The following is a 17,005-nucleotide window of genomic DNA, read 5'->3' as shown; positions in this document are numbered from 1 at the left end:
TTCAAATCTATATGCTCTTGCTTTCTAACAGTAATATTTTTAGCGTTTTCAATTCTTTGACAATTTGAGAAAATCCCTGTCGAGGCCTAGGGATTTAAAAAAGAAATAACGACAAAACGTTCCTTTTAGTCGAGTTAGATGAATTCGTAATTTTTTCTTCGAACTTGAAAGCAATCATTAAAAAATGTTTAAATAGTAAAATTTTTAAATTTTGAAAGATAAGTTTGCAATAAAATTAAAAATCCAAGTTAAGATTTTTTTTATCAGTGTTCGAAATCCATTTATATTAATTAAATCACTTCAGTTCTTCCCACCACTTTTGGTAGAACACATCATATTTAGAGAGATCAGATTTTAAGATATAATCATTTTTATATGAAAAGATCTATTCAAATTAAAACCAAACTAAACGTCTTTTTCAAATTTCTTTTATTATACTCATTTCCCAACTAATTTAACTTTCTATAAGTGACAGAAACATTTGCCTATGGAGAGGAATTAAGTAGTGAGATATTCTTATTTTTAATTATTTTTCTTTTGTTTATAAAATCAGAAACAAAGATTTAATATATCTTAAAAAAGAAATTAAACGAAATGAATCTTGAATCTTGGAATTGAATATCAAAAACATTAAATTCCTGTAATTTTGCTTCTTTCCCATATACTCTACTTCAATTCTCAGATATGGAAAAACCTCCGCGCTTTGAAGCATACTCCAAGAAATGTTTATTTCTTCAAAATAGGGGTAATATGGGAGAAAATTAATTTAACTGAATGGAAGCAACAAAGAATTTTGGAAGCGTGCACATCTTACTTCCATATCACCCTTTTGAGTAGATAAATTGTCCAAAAATACTATAATAGGATTCTTGCAGGGAGCAGTTTCTATATCTGGGAATTAACAATAATGCTTTGAACAGCACATTCTAAATTTCTATGCTGTAAGTGAAAGTTAATTCAAGAAATATTCTAAAAAAATTTCACTTATGCAACTGAAATTTTATGTCTGGCACAATTTTCGCTTAGTGCCAGATATAATGAGAGAAAAAGAACATTTAACCGGTTCATACCAAGCAACGATACCTGAACACACAAGAAGATGTTAAGATGATTTTCCGAATGAGAAAAAGGTTTAGGTTTTGATATATGATGGAAATAAAACTACTGAGGGTGGAATAATACTTACTGTAGAATTGCATGAATAACATGATAAAATTCAAACTTGGAAAAAGTGACTTTTCTAATCTATCCTGAATCTAGCAGTTTCTCCATTAACACTCCTTTACATAATTACCATAATTCATTAGAATAAGTTGCCCACAATCAATTTTTGCGCAGCAATGGCTTAGAAAAAAAATCTTAAAAAAAAATCAGTTGTCGTAAATCTCTACCCGAGAGAATTTGGGCACTTTCATTCAATATCCGAATAAATGTGAGGTATTTTTTTTACAAAACAGTTAGCGGCGGAATACTGACGAGGCAGCTGCCTATTATGGGCGCTAGATACAGAAGGAGTTGCATGTAGATCGATTTAAAAATTTATATTCCTCATTGCCAAACAAATAAACATACAAATTGATTCGATTACAAAATATTGGGATTAATATTAACATTCTATCAAGTATCAGGTTCCGATTAGTGGCGGATTACTAAATAGGCACTTGTCTAGAATTGGAACTAGGTTCAAACGAAGCGCAAGTAGATGGGTTTAAAAATTTGTATTTCTAATTACCAAATAAGTAAAATATTAAATTATGCAAATTCAATCGATTATAAAATAATCAGAATAAATATTAACATTTTATTATAACTGATCTAGTTCTATTAGTGGCGGATTATCGATTAGGTAGCTGCCAAGAACAAGCGTTTGGCACAGAGGGACCCGCAAGTAGAGGCTTTTAAAAATTTATATTTCTCGTTGCCAAATAAATACATTTTTAAAATATAAAAATTCGATCAATTATTAAATATTGGGATTAATATTGGCATTTTATCAAATATAACTGGTCAGGGTCGTATGTTTCATTACGTTCATCATGATAAACTTACTCATTTACTAACACCTAGTGTCAGCTACAATAATATTGCATGCATGCCTGAATGTCAGATAGTGTGGTGTCATGACAGATAAATAAAGGCAAGATATACGTAAGTTAATAAAGTAAAAAAAAAAAAGCTTAATATAAAATAAAACATTATTAATTGAAAAGTGTATTGAAATGCGAAACTAAATTGTCCAGCTTATTGAAAGAAGGATAGCGTAATTTGCATTGTGTAGGGCTGCAAATTGCCTAAATCCGTCACTGCAAGGAGTCCAATTTCCAGTACAAGAGATATGGAAAACTTGGATTACATATCTTGTCACTTAATAAATATTAGTTCTAATCGAGTCAAATACTACATATCTATATTAATTTTTAGTTCGATTGGAAAAAAGGGAACGGAATCAAAATTGCATCTTATTTCGGTACATTTTCTGTACTCTTCCCTTTCGATTGAAATATTATTTAAATGGAATATAAAACATATTAGAGTTTTTTAAGTGATCAGATGTGCTGCATTTGCAAGGATAATCCCAAATTTCTACTTTTTGCCTTTGGATTTGTACCAAAATTCTATTAAATGTACCGGACTGTCCCTTTTTGTATTTATTGTGAGTAGCTAATTTTTTAAGTTAAATAATACAATACAAAAAAAAACCTTTATTAATTTTATAATTTTAATAATTTAAAAATTAATTTTTGTTTAATACAAAAATTATCCAACCTTTGTAGAATTATCATACCCACTTCATTCTTTGTAAGATGTAGTCACTTAATACAACAAATGTGGCTGAATCAAGCTGATATAAAAATAGTAAATATATTTTCCTGTTTTTAAAATTTCTTAATTATTAAGTATTGTATTATTTTTCAACTTTTGAAATGATTTTATTACACTTATATTTCAAATTTTGTCGAGCAATCCTTTTGATTAAATTTTAGATTGTAGGCTCGAATTCTAGAATGTCTTGGAGTAACGTTAAAAAAATCTAGTAATTTTGATGATGAAAACTATATCCTATTTTAATGATAAATTTTGTACAACACTTAATTTGTTTCCATTTTTAAGAAACGATCGTTTTGCATATGTGAATTATATAATAACATTTGCATGATGCTACATAATTTATATAATATCATTATTTACAAGCTGATTACGTTAAAACGATTGCCTTCAAGGCTGAGAAAATTAGCTACAGCCCCTTCTTCAATTGCGAATGAAGTATGCTTTATGCAAGTACATAAAGAATACATTGCAGACGTTATTGGACATGAGAAATACAGAAAATAAGCCTATTATATAAATATATTTTTCAAATAACAGACCATAAATAGAAAATCTTCATTGCAACATCAAAACAAACCCTTTCTTGGCGAATTTAAGCCAATTTCTACATCTGTGGCGAAAAATAACACCATCATAAATAACTAGTTTTCGAGTAAAACATCATAACTTATCTTTACAACTGCTTTCTTTGAAAGAATAATACAAGCCTTTGGTTAATGATTGCAAATTTCGTCCTGTTTCGTACTTTAATCCTAACTGGAAGTTGTATAATATAAAAATAAAACAACGCAATTTTTTGCTTTATTTTTTTCTTTTATTTCGAATATGTAGATTAAAAGGAAATAAAATACGATGATATAAAAAAATGATATAGTAAATTAGTTTATGAAATCTTCACGTGGCTAAAAAACAATAATAGGAGTCTTTTTAATTTAAATAATAATATCATGCACGTGTCTGCCAATTTTTCTTCCAAAATGACCAAAACAAATAACTATACAGTAATTTAATCTAATATTTATATTTTTACTACTGAAGATAAAAAACATGAAGATTGAAACGAATCATATTTTTTATTAGCAAGAATATTTTTTTTTCAGTCAAGTCTTCTTGTTTTTTATATATTTTGAACAAATTCAAAAATATCTCATTTCCATATATATTAATATTAAGTATTAACCTTTTAACTATGTATTTATTTATATTACTTTTTTTCAAGACCTTGCATAGTCATGAATAAAACAGCTCACTTGACAGGAGAACCTGTCTGATTTTGCTCATATTCTACAAATATATTCATGGTTTTACATTAGATAATGCCGCATTAAATAACATATCGGAATTTCGATGCAAATCAATATTGTCGAATGCAATATTGAAGAAAAATATACACAGAATTTTTAATTCCATAAAACACTTGATGAATTGAAAATATTCGTTTAGAAAAGAGTCATTCGTAAGACTCCAGGTCTAAATTAACAGACTTAGTAAACATTAGTGTTTCAGAAAATTAATATTATCATATACATTTAATTAAATAATATCATATTCATCATATTTAAATATTTTTTTATTTGATTTTGCAATGGATCTTTATGCCATTCAAAAATAATTCATGAAAGGGGGGGGGGGATCCGAAATAATTCATTATCTCCACTATCACTTGTAAAAATAATTATTAGTAAGATTTTTTTTTAAATTATTATTTGCTAAGTGATTGGAATAAACAAAATGAAATTGGCTGGTAAAACCGTTGAGTGTTTCTTTTTAATGAACCAATTTAAAGTATTAAAACTGTCGGGACATAATTTACATTACTTTCGTGCCAATGGATTAAAACATGTGAAATCTTATCACTGGTGTAGAAAAGGAAAATGGCGCCGTTGGCATAACATAATATTTTCGCTCCTTGGCGTCAATAATTGTTTAGTAAAAGTAAATAATGGCCAGCCATAGAATTAGTTTTTCTCACTTTTCATATTTGGGTTTAAAAAAATGACAAAAAACATACTAATGCTATGTCCATGGCGCCAGGGCTCCTGTAAGTCCCTTGCCTTTCAGTCGCTATAGCATTTATGTGAAGAAGGTCTGTTATCTTGTAACTGCTTTTGTATAATCATTATTTTATTTCTTATTATTATGAGCGGTCTGCAAGTATTATTTTAGGATCCTTCCTTTTTTTTAATGTATTAAACAAATTTAGACGCGGAGCTTTAACAACAGTAACGGAGATCCCCCCTTTTATTAGTGAAATTAATAAAATAAATGATAATATTATAATTGATTCTGTTGTAATTTATTAAATATTGCTTAAAATTAATCTTTTTTCATTTATTATTCATCGTATTATTTCTTAGATTTATCATATTTTCATATCAGCTTAATTTAGCGATGTATTGATACAATTCAAAACATTATTAATCAAATTTATTACGATATAGCCATTTTATACTACCCGCAGGATGGTTTTCAATATTGTGTTTGAATTCAATAAAATCTTTTAACGTATTTTGGCATTCATAGTTTCTTCAGCAATGTGTTTTTGAAACTTCCAATTAAGAACAGATATTTAAGAAGCTTTATTTTAATTGCATTATTCAGAGAATCGTGCCAAACATTAACATCACTTGAAAATAGCAACTTTTTGAATCATTTAATATCTAGTTGCACATTGCCTTAAGCGATGCTTTAACTTCAAGTTCTTATTCTTTATACGTTATAAATGCTAACACTAAATAAATGAAACGTAATTGGTGGGTGTTATAAATTGTCGTTGTAATAAATTTTTGGTAAAAAATTAAAGAATGGCAAGAAAAGTAATTTTGTGTTACAGATGTATTTCCTAGTATACTTAATATTCTTTAATAACTTAGTAGGTAATTTCTACTGATTTAGGACAATTTCAGTAAAATAAAAAGAAAGCAAAAATTCATTACAACTTTGGTAATTATTATGAAAATACGAAAAGCATTTCTTGGAGTTTAAAAATGTAAAAAAAAAATCTATGATCAAATATACGGTAAAACAATAAAATCGGCTGAATTTCATTTCAACTATTAAAAGTATTGTTGGAAATTTATTCAAATTAGAACTATAAGGAGATGAAATTGATATCAATAAAAAAAATACTTTGTTGAATTTCTAAATAATGTAAAAACGATTTTTGGATATTATCATTGTGGAAAAATCTTGTTTAATGTTTGTGTAGTTAAAATTCTATTAACTTTATTTTTTTTTAATGAAACCAGGATGAGAATCCACTCTGACTCAGAAAAGCCCGCTTGTTTCTAATTTGTAGGCTAAACAATTTTTCCTAAAATGTGTCAAAAGGCACTTCCACATTTTTCTTAGATATTAGAAGAAATATTTTTTGCGATCTGCTAAATAATTATAATACAATGCCTCCAACAAAAGCTTTTCAATTAATTAAAACCTGAGAACTTTTGGTCGATAGATTTTTTTTTATTTCAGCTGAGACGATTGTACTTTTCTATGTAATCCATTGAAAATAAGCCAAATTATGCAACCTTTGTCAATGAAAGGTTTTCATTTATTCTAAAATTTAGAAAAAAAAATTAAAATTTTCTTTTCTAAATTTAAATAAATGCAGTACAGTAGAAACGTATCCTAATGCATGCATACACATAAAAAGTAATTTTACTTTTAAAAAAATTACGTCATGCTTTTAAAGAAATATATATTTTATCGTGCAATTATGATAAGTCCTAGAATTTATCAGCATTTATATCCTTCTTAATAAAAAATTTTCAGTGTCAGAAATCAAAGTAAACGAATAGGAGGCATTATTCAGATGTAAGATTTATTAAATATATTTTAGGGAATATCGGTCGGCGTGAAGTGTGTTTTTACCGAGAAAGGAATGCAGGTATGGGATTTTTTAAAACTTTCTTTTATTTTTTCAGTAACTCTTACATATGCCTGTTTGGTTCTAAAAGGTGTTTTTTTAAAAAAAACTAACGCAGGCTTGCCCTGCATTAGTTCTTTTAGAAAAAACAAAACACATATGCCAGTAAGTCGTACAGTTTATAATTTTAAAAACGAAAAAAAAAAGTTAAAAAATGGGATCAAAATCATGTTTACGTTAATTTTGGGAAAATAATTAAGAATTTGATAGAAGAATTAAATGTTAATGAAATTGGTATCATTAAGAAGCAAAAAGTTTCAAAGTAATATTTGTGCGGTGATTTCTTTGGAAGTTATAGTGGGAAAATCTAAAATATTTAACTCTCACTTTATTTCTCTTAAAAGGCGTGGATACTTTCTAATGGCTTAGTTAATTCTTCAAGATGCTAAGGGACATATATTTTAAATCTCAGTTAACTCTGTCAAGGGCATATGGAATTGTATAAGGTCAAACCAGCAAACAAACACACATTTAATTTTGTATATGTATATATACACACATATATATGGAGAGAGATAATTATGGAAACCAATAATTCAATTTTTAAACATTGTTGCGTAGATGAACCGTGTGTTAACTGAAGTCAACTTTCTAATCTCAACTCGAGACTTTATTCAAGGAACTATACCTTACATCTGTTTTTATCCATAAGACGAAACGACTCGAAGCTTCCAGATTTAGCAAGATACAGAAATCATGAGAACATTCTAGAACAAACTAGGAATAACAGAAAGTAAATCAATAACAAAGCAATTTTTAGATAACTTGCCGGATGTGAAAAACGAACTGTGGCTTTTCGTTCATAGCATTCTACCACTGAGCCATTCAGTCCGCACCCCATTAGAACAAATTTCATTATAATGTTAGAAATTTTTTTAAGAATCATGCCAGTCAGAAAAGAAAAGATGTCCTCGAGAAAGCATCTAGAACTTATATAGTTTTAGCACTTGTTTAGCTGAGACATTCTTTTAATTTCGACACGTGTAGATTCAACGTAGGAAAATAATAGCCCGCACAACTCAAATGTTATGATGAAACATTCCCAATAGAAATTAAATGTATAAATTGAAATTATTAAATATATGTGTCGGTATATCTACACATATATTATTACAGAGATTGCATTTCTAGAGCCGTCGTTAAGATTGATATCTGACACATTACTCATATGGGCATTATATTTACGAATTTGTTCTTCTTTGTTTCCCTCACCTGACTAATAATTAAAAAGCTATTTTCTTTTAAAATCTCAGTCAAATTTGTTCTTGTAAGAGAAATTTAATGAACGGGCATAAAATTTGAAGGAAAAATTTGTAATGAGAGCAAAATGCAGAGTAATGTGATGCATTTTTTTAATGTTCTGAAAAAAAAAATTTAAACACGATTATTGGGAGAATAATGTAATAGATAGCACAATAGAAATACATTATTTAATGATTTCCAATAATCATACTTCAATTATATATATATATATATATATATATATGGAAAATCAATTTAATTCTTTACTTTTAAAAAAAATTTAGGCAGCAGTTGGCTTTAAAAGTATCAGAAATGAATGCTCTGAGAACTATTATTTCGTTTCGAATGACGATGTATGTTAAAATATGGTTAAAATGTTAATGTGTCGTTGACATTCTATTTAATTATTTAAAGTTTCAAAAATGTTAAAAATATTAAAGCACAAAGAAGAGAATTTTGGCAGTCGCTTTAAAGATATTTTGCAATCAATTATGGTACTTAAAAGAAGAACTAAGCATTTTTAATAAATTTTGGGAAAGAGGTTAATATGGCATCAATAATACAATTACTATTGCCAGAAGGATATTTTCAAATGGAAATTTATTTAAACATATCACTAAAAATTCTCTTTGCTATTCCATATGCTTTTTTTCCATCGAATTATCATAAAAATTGAATTAAAATATTTATTTAATTTTATTGCTTTAAACCACTAAATTGTTCATCTATACTGGTCATTATATTTGCTCCCATGTAAAGTACCAGATGAGGGAGGAGATCTGAAAATTGAAACATCAGTTTTTCATGTTTGAATAGAAGGCTATTATTCTATTATTCTGAAAGGGAAAGTTAAAATAGGAAAATTACAGTTATTAAAAACCAATATAAATTGTAGCAGGGAATATAAAAAAGTGTTTAATTATTTCGGGAAAGTAAATAAATTGTATTACTCTGAAAAAATCTGAATTATGTAATATATAAGGAAAGGAATGATTAATAAAAAAATATTCAGGTCCCTATGTGCGTTGTTTACAGACATATTTTCATCCCAATCTGCATCATTTTTTTTTAAAAAGCTAGACATCGAAATAATTTTTCTAGCTTTATTAAAAAAAAAAAAAAAAAAAATGGGCGTTGAAAAATGTCAATAAGTACTTTTCTGTTTGATCGAATTTGCTGAAAATTTTCTTCTAAAAGTGTTATTCAACTAGTTGGGTCAATTTTCAATATTGTGTCTATTTTACCACCCGAACGTCTCCCCTGTTTCCACTTGTGTGATGTCAAGAACTACTATAATAAGTAGACATCATAAAAGTAAAACTTTAAAAAATTTTGAGAGCATTCAAACATTGTGGCATAATGATTTGGAGCTATTCTGTGTCAGTATTTAGAGATCTATAAATAAAATATCTATAATAAGGTATTTATGCTTCTTTTTAAAGTCAGATATCAAGCTAAATATAAATATAAAAGACATTTTAATTAATTAAATGCATTAAAAACTTATTAATGCAATACCATGGAGGCCTTTTCCTACTACTACCGTACTTTTCAAGTATTTTTAATGCATATATATACGATACAAAGGATACTTTGTTAGTGTCTGTATAGGTAAAGCAAACTATTTTGTTGTAAAACCGTGTCGGTCTCCAATGTGGTGGAAGGAAGATCATTATGATCCATACAGTCGAAGCAAGAGGCCGTATGTTTTAGGAAACATTTCTTTAATGATTACATTTCACAAAAAACAAACACAAACAAGAAAGATAAGACAAGATATTAACGCGCGCACCTCAACAGAACAGCATCTCATATCATTTTAATTACAATCGCAGTGCAGCATGGGATGCGTACCTAATCAGGCACCACCGTCTATTATCCAAAACAGAAGACAGAGTAATGCAACTGCTACATCGTATTAAAATTAAATATCAATTTTTTCCGCTTTAAAATTTGAATTAATGTCTGACATATAATGCACGAAAAATGATAAATATATTTCTTTTACCTCTATTATGGATATAATTCAATGCAAAAATCATAAGTGGAATTTTGGTAAATAAATTTTCATTTCTCTCTGTACATATAAACAGTAGTAATTACTTTCATGCCCTTTTCAGCTATAATCTCATTTTTTTTCAGTTTGTGTTTTCAGCAAATATTTCAACTATTATTAATACTTTCTACCTTGGATAAAATTAAATTCACATTTTAAATATAGCTACAATATCTGTGAAGATTGCAGCTACATTATCTTTCCACATATATAGTATTTTACTTCAATGCTAAACTATTTCGGCTTATTAGTAAGCATTGCATGTAAATAATAGTTAAAAAGACTGCATTAAACAGAAAAGTAAGATTCTCCCAAGGTTAGATTATTAACTCTTGTTTTAACGATTCCAATAATGTAATAATATGAGATTCAGATTAGTCATTTTCTTCACTGAAGAGAATGTGAGATGAATATATTTTTAATGCATTCCATCATCTGCTGGAAAAACGGATTCACAACTGCCAGTGAAAAACATTTGAAACGCATACATATAGCATTCGTTCATTCGTTAGATTATTCGTCTGTTCGTTCTAGATTATACTTTTTCTTTTTGATGGATGGAAATGAAATTTTAAAATTATAGCTGTAGAATTTGCATATAAAGATAGTCTAGATCTTTCTTTCGTAGTTGCAACCATCTTCAACTATAAGATTAATTTTTCTTGATTTTAGACAACAGCGAAGAAAATATTGCTTCGACAGTTCAATTTTTATTTTTTTATTGATTATACTTTCCATTTTTCAGCAATATAATCTATTTTTAATATCTAGTCAGCTGTATTTTATTTCTTACTGAGAAATCCACTGAATAATAAAATTTCATATATATATATATAGCGACAGATTAAAGTGGTTCCAAAATTCTTGAAGTTCCTCATGATTTATGATCCGCAATGCAAGAAAACTTCATTTTGGAGATTTTTTTTTTTGTTTACATAAAATACCCAACTAATAGAATATTTAACTTAGTTTCAGAATGCTAAAATGTAAAGGATTTTTTTTTTTTTTAAAATATAAATATTTTCGTTGTTTAATTTTAAAAATTAATTGGGATACTTTTACACCGGAGAACTTTCGGATTAAATCTTTATTTACACTTTTGTATGAAATTAAAAGCAATAGAGAAAATATTAATTCATGTAAATAATTTTTATGCCAAGTGGTTTAGAAAAAAAAAATTATAAATTAGTCAATCAATTACACTGTTTTCAACTTCAGGTATTGATGTTGCAAATGAATATTTACATAAATTTGCAATAACTAGGCATTTTAAATTTTCGTAACCCCAAATATAACGAACATTTTATAAACCGGCGGCAGTTGTCACCCCAAAACTTTCTGGCAAATCTAATAAACGTGTCATATAGAGAACGCCTTACTGAATTTCGTAAATATTGTACGTCACTGGCACTGGCGCACAATATTCAAGAAATATGAAATTTTGGCAAAATTTGAACTTTTTGTAGTTTTGTTGAAATCTGTCGTGTCATAAGAATGACACGACAGATTAATCGTATGCCGGGGATTAATCGCCAAGAGGCGATTAATAGCATTCAAAAATCGAATTTGTGTTTTAGATGCGTTTTTTCCAACCGTTTGAAACCAAAATTTAACACAGAATTACAAGTGCATTCACAAAATCACTCATCAAATTTTATATATTTAAATAATTCAGTTTTTAATCTTTTAATCTTCCGTTACATTCTTGGGAAAGTATAGACCGGCAGGCAATCAAACCGTTGTTGGATTTGGCTCAAAATTTGACGGATGTCTATAGTATAGATGTTAAATTTCTGTATAGAATCTTATCTATGTAGCTCTCCTTAATTTGTAATTATCGTGTTAATTTATATTCAAATACCGTTCCTAAGTTTTGAGATATATTACAAAATAAAGTTTTTTCATAACCCTCTACCCTAAAACTTAACAGCTAGTTCAATTTTGCTGATATATATTATAAAAAATAATTAAAGAATCAAAGAAGAGATCATCAACTTTAATAACTGGTCCAATTTCATCTATATATGCGATTAAAACAATTAGAAAAATCGAAGAGCAAATATTCATTCCTTTCCGCTCCTTCAATTTCGCCTTTTTTCATATGAAAATTCCTGATATGAAAGTTTTCTTTTTCCCCACATGAAAGCAGTCTAAATAGTCATCAATGACCACTTGCTTTTTTCACTCTTCATTTCTGATATATATCGCGAAGTAAAATCTGAACAAGCTAACCAATTTCGTTACTTATGCTTTTCAATTAATTTCATCTCTTTGCGTACATATAAAGCCAGTCAGAATGTTCTATGTTTATGGTGAAACTGTAATTTAAAATATTTCTTTTGTTTTATCTGTCAAAATGAAATTCGAAGTTGGCTAACATTACTGCATGAACGCTATTAATATTGTGGACGAGCGGTTGGCCACTGGAGATGGCTAGTTATTTTATTAATATGTGAATTTTGTGGGACATGACACGAAAGTAATCTGTCTAACAACAAATGGTATTTAAAACCTAAACCTTACGCTGTGCTATGATATGATATTCTTTTTCCTCCTATTAGTTGATCATTGAATGTTAAATTTAAATTGATGCAATTCATTTCACATATGCCATTTGACATCATATGACAAATTTTAAGCATAAAATGACATTATTTAAAGACTAAATACAATTTTTTAAGTCAAAAATTATTATAGAAAATAAATTAAGATCTTCAGAATTATTGTTTAAAAAATGATGCCGCCTAAATAACAATTCATGTTATATATTTAACTTTTGCTAGAAATATCATTTCTGAAGAGTTTAAAAACTCCCATCACAGATAATGAATTAGTACTCCGGCAATCCTGCTTTCCTCTTCTCACTGCCCAGCCCTGTAAATGGAGCGACCACACTGCGGGGGACCGAAGCCGTCTGGTTGATTTCCGATGGCACGACACGGTAATTATGACACACGGAGGGTCCCCATTCACAGCGTGGACAAACAGCGCGACTGACGCCTGAAGATCCGTTAAACCTCTTTCAAGATGCCCGAACGACACGATCACTTAACATAGTTTGTCTGGCTGCCCATTGACACTCGCCGTTGTTGTCAATTCTACGAACTGGAAGTCAATCGGGATTCTGAAAGACACTCCTACTACTGCGTCACGCCTTTTCGACCACCTCTTCAAAACGTGATTTAACATGCTTTCATATTTACTTTGTGGCATGCAAATTCTTGTAATAACGGAAAATGAATATTGTATCAGAAAATGCGAGACTGCTCTTCAACTGTTTCCTCTGACATCTTGAATTTAGAATGTAATAAGTAAGGGAATTTCCAGTGGCGTAGGAAGGGTATATATTGATTCAATATCTCCAACATTGGTTTCTGGATATATTGGTTCAATTCTCCGATATTGGTTTGTGGATGGTTTTCCAGAAACTAATGTTGGTGACGCCAGAAACTAAATGTTAGAACGTTTAAATAATTTTTTAAAGCCACTTACGATGAAAGGATGAGGAATGAGGAAAGACTCTAGGTGCCTTTTTTAATGTCTTGAAACTACTAAAATTTTCCCTCTATGCTTCTTGTTTCCATCATTTGATTTATATATATATATTATTTCCTTTTTGTTTTAATTTGAAAATGTTTATATCTGTAATTTGGATCTATCGTTAAGCAACATGCACGATGAAAAATTTGCTTTATATGACAAAATGTTGGGCTTAGAGCTTTCAAATTTGATATAATGTTACGTTTAGGTAGTAGATAATGACAAGGAAAAGCATTTTTGAGAAGTTTCTGGAATTTTAATTAAAACGGAAAAATGTAAACTTTTTTCTTATTAACAAATTTGCACCTTTAAAAACCTTTAGTGATGTTATAAGATATCAATAATAATATATAAAAGATATCAATTTGATTGATTTTTTTTTTATTTTCATACAGTTTTTATCTCTAGTTTTAATAAAACTTTAAAAAAATTTCTAATTAAATTTTACAATACTTTTCATTGTTTTGGTTATCGAACTTATGCTCATGAGTGTTGCGATACGAAACACATTCTTTTGCTTACACATTGTCGTTGCTAAATAGCCAAAAATAAATTCTCAAAATGAATTATAGATAGAACGAAATTTAAACATGTCATGCCTATATGTGTTTGATGAAAGGTAAGAACCTTTTTCTTCTTCTTTTTTTAAAAATTCAATTCTATATTTAGAAAATTTTGTGAATAATTATTCTTTCTTATTATTTCAGTAGTAGTCGATCAGTAGATTATTATTACACTTTTATAAATTATTAATTATATGAATATATTAATAAATAAATTTTAGTATAAGTTTTCTGTAAAAAAAATTATAATGAAATATTCAGTGCTGTTTTTTTTTTTCAGTCATTTTCGTATATTCTTTTGAAACGTTTTAAATAAATCTATGTCCTATATTCAGCAGTTATTGAAGTCCAATTTAAGAAAGAACAAGACCGAGAAAAACGGTATGCTTTATCCGAGTACATTGATACTTGAGTATATTTTAATTTTCATTAAAGCTTTTAATATTATTTTTAATTAATCTTCAAGAATTCTGCATAGATAAGTATTATGTCGAGCAGTAGACGGGAATTGATGAAACCGTCTAGAGATCCTTAGGAACATAAATCTCGGAGTTCCTCCCCCCCTCTTCCAGATTTTCGAAAGCAAATAGTTTATTGATTTTAATTAAATCTTTATATAAATAGTTTTTTTTAGTAAATTTTAGCAAATTGGAACAGCAAAAAACATAATTTGCAGATCATTTTCTAGAAAGATGGGTTGCTGTATACCACGCATTAAAATACTAGACTGAAATTTAAGAATAATTTTAAACAAAATAATGAAAAAGTAGATAATGAAAAATAAAATCTTTTCTTAACATACTCTAAATTTTATTTAGTAATAGCCTGTTTTTTTTTTCCCAAGCTAATTCAACCTAAGGAGATATCTATCTGCAACAGGCAAAAAAATATCATTGTCAGAATGTGTTACAGTTTTCTATGAATCGTCTTCAACTTGTTTATTTTAGTATAAGCTTTTATATTTTTTTCTTAAGCTTTTATATTTATTAGTGACTTAAAAAAGAGCTAGTCAATTTACACAGGATGCTGTGTTAAAAGCTTTATAACACACACACACACACACACACACACACACACACACACACACACACACACACACACACACACACACACACACACACACAAAAAAAAAAAAAAAAAAAAAAAAAATAAAGAATGGATTGCCAGCATACTCGGAGAATTACTGATTAACAAATGCATTATTGTCTTTATAAATCTCTCTTTTCCCGGATTAAGCTTCCGGTACGGTAAAAAAAAAAAAAAAATCACTTCTTTGTTACATCTATGTGACAGGGCAAAATGGTGGCAAGTAGTTAGAACATTTATAGTATTAGATCACTAGTTCAATCAATAGTACTCAATTCACTAGATCAATAGTTTAGTCAATTTTCTCGCTTCAAATTTATACGATCGCCTATTATATTATTAAGTACTATAACATTTCTATTCAATGCAATGAATGTAATAAATATGTCTAATATTTTATATTAGTTCTTCCCAAATTTGCGACTGGTTGAAATTTAAAGAAAGAAACTTAACGCAAAATTCACGCAAAAATATTTTAACCAAATTATCCAAGATTAAACTGAGATATAAATGCCTCCATCTATAAAAATAGAGTTGCAAGACATTTTAAATGCTGCATTTTTTTTTTCAAAAATTGGTAATGTTATTATTAAAAAAGCTACACAATGGATTGCTATTTGTTAGTTCTATTCAGCAAATTCATCACATGTTAGTATGACTTTGAATACAGTGAATAAAATGTATAAAATTTGCTGCTCTTTTCCGATTGAATAAACGATCTCGATTTTGGATAGAGAACATTTAATTGTTCGAATTTTTTCCCTTGTTATAAATTTTATTAAAAGCAAATAGTTAGTTATAGTTTTAGTTAGTTATAGTTGGTAATAGTTTTGTTAAATTTTTTCAATACTGGAAATACAATAAACTAAATTTGAAATAAAACAAATATTATAGTTTTATTTAATCTTCCAAATATATTTTACTAACAGCTATTTATACCTATTGGTGAAAATTATTAAATAATGATTGCTCGTTGTTATATTTCAACTTATATGTCGGCAACTAATTAAAATTCTGGACCCTTGCCGGTGAATTTGACTAAACCCCCAATATGGGCTACATACCCGCATGGTCGAGGTTCACTTTCCCGGACATCCGCCTGCGTACAAAAAGAGGAATACGCCAACCAAATCATAACTTCCTTTTCAACTTTTATGAATATATACTCAGCGCTTTAATAAAATGTAGGCATTTTTATTGTGGTTCTTTTCTTCGCCAAGCTTCCAGTTCCCAGGTGTTCCCGCACCTGTGGCGAAGAAAAGAACTTGGTAAATCATTTCGAGATCCTACGACGCGATAAAGTTGGGATTTGGCATTTTTTTGCTCCTTGTATTTCCTTCGCTTGTGTGTGTCTGGCGGAGGAGAGAGAGGATAAGGGGTTACGAAGCGTAACGCTGGTAACTTCCCACAATAACGTGAAAGATGTGGAATTTCTCCTTTTTAGGGATACTAATCTAGAAAATTTCGGGACACGAGGAAGAATGTTGGTGATAAAATTCTTATGGTTGAAAGGTCCTGCAAGACTTGAGTTCACATGGATAAATGGATATCCGGAAAAAATTCATAGGTAGTTTTAGGTAGTTGTAGCTTTGTAAGTCGTGATAAGGAATATAGAGTTTGATACCTTTATTATTTATTATTATTTTTTTTTTACTTTTAACAGTTTATTTCATGTTATTTTTTCGAAATTTAACTTAAATGGGATTTGTGTTCAAATCACATTTAAGTTAAATCACATTGATAGTTAAATTAGAAAAGGAAGTA

General features: G+C 28.5%; 1 protein-coding gene across 1 annotated transcript in view; it reads right to left on the bottom strand.

The window, feature by feature from the left end:
* Window positions 1-16,423, bottom strand: part of LOC129963873 (uncharacterized) — a 42,001-nt gene extending 25,578 nt beyond the window's left edge. Inside the window, exon 1 of the mRNA XM_056078453.1 lies at window positions 16,306-16,423. Within this exon, the coding sequence (XP_055934428.1) occupies window positions 16,306-16,336 (31 nt within the window). The 5' untranslated portion in view covers window positions 16,337-16,423. The remainder of the gene's footprint in view (window positions 1-16,305) is intronic.
* Between the last annotated feature and the right edge of the window lie 582 nt (window positions 16,424-17,005).

Source organism: Argiope bruennichi, chromosome 3, assembly GCF_947563725.1.
Source record: "Argiope bruennichi chromosome 3, qqArgBrue1.1, whole genome shotgun sequence".
Taxonomy (NCBI): Eukaryota; Metazoa; Arthropoda; class Arachnida; order Araneae; family Araneidae; genus Argiope; species Argiope bruennichi.
Note: the sequence above shows the minus strand (reverse complement) of the source record. Positions and strands in the feature narration are given on the sequence as shown.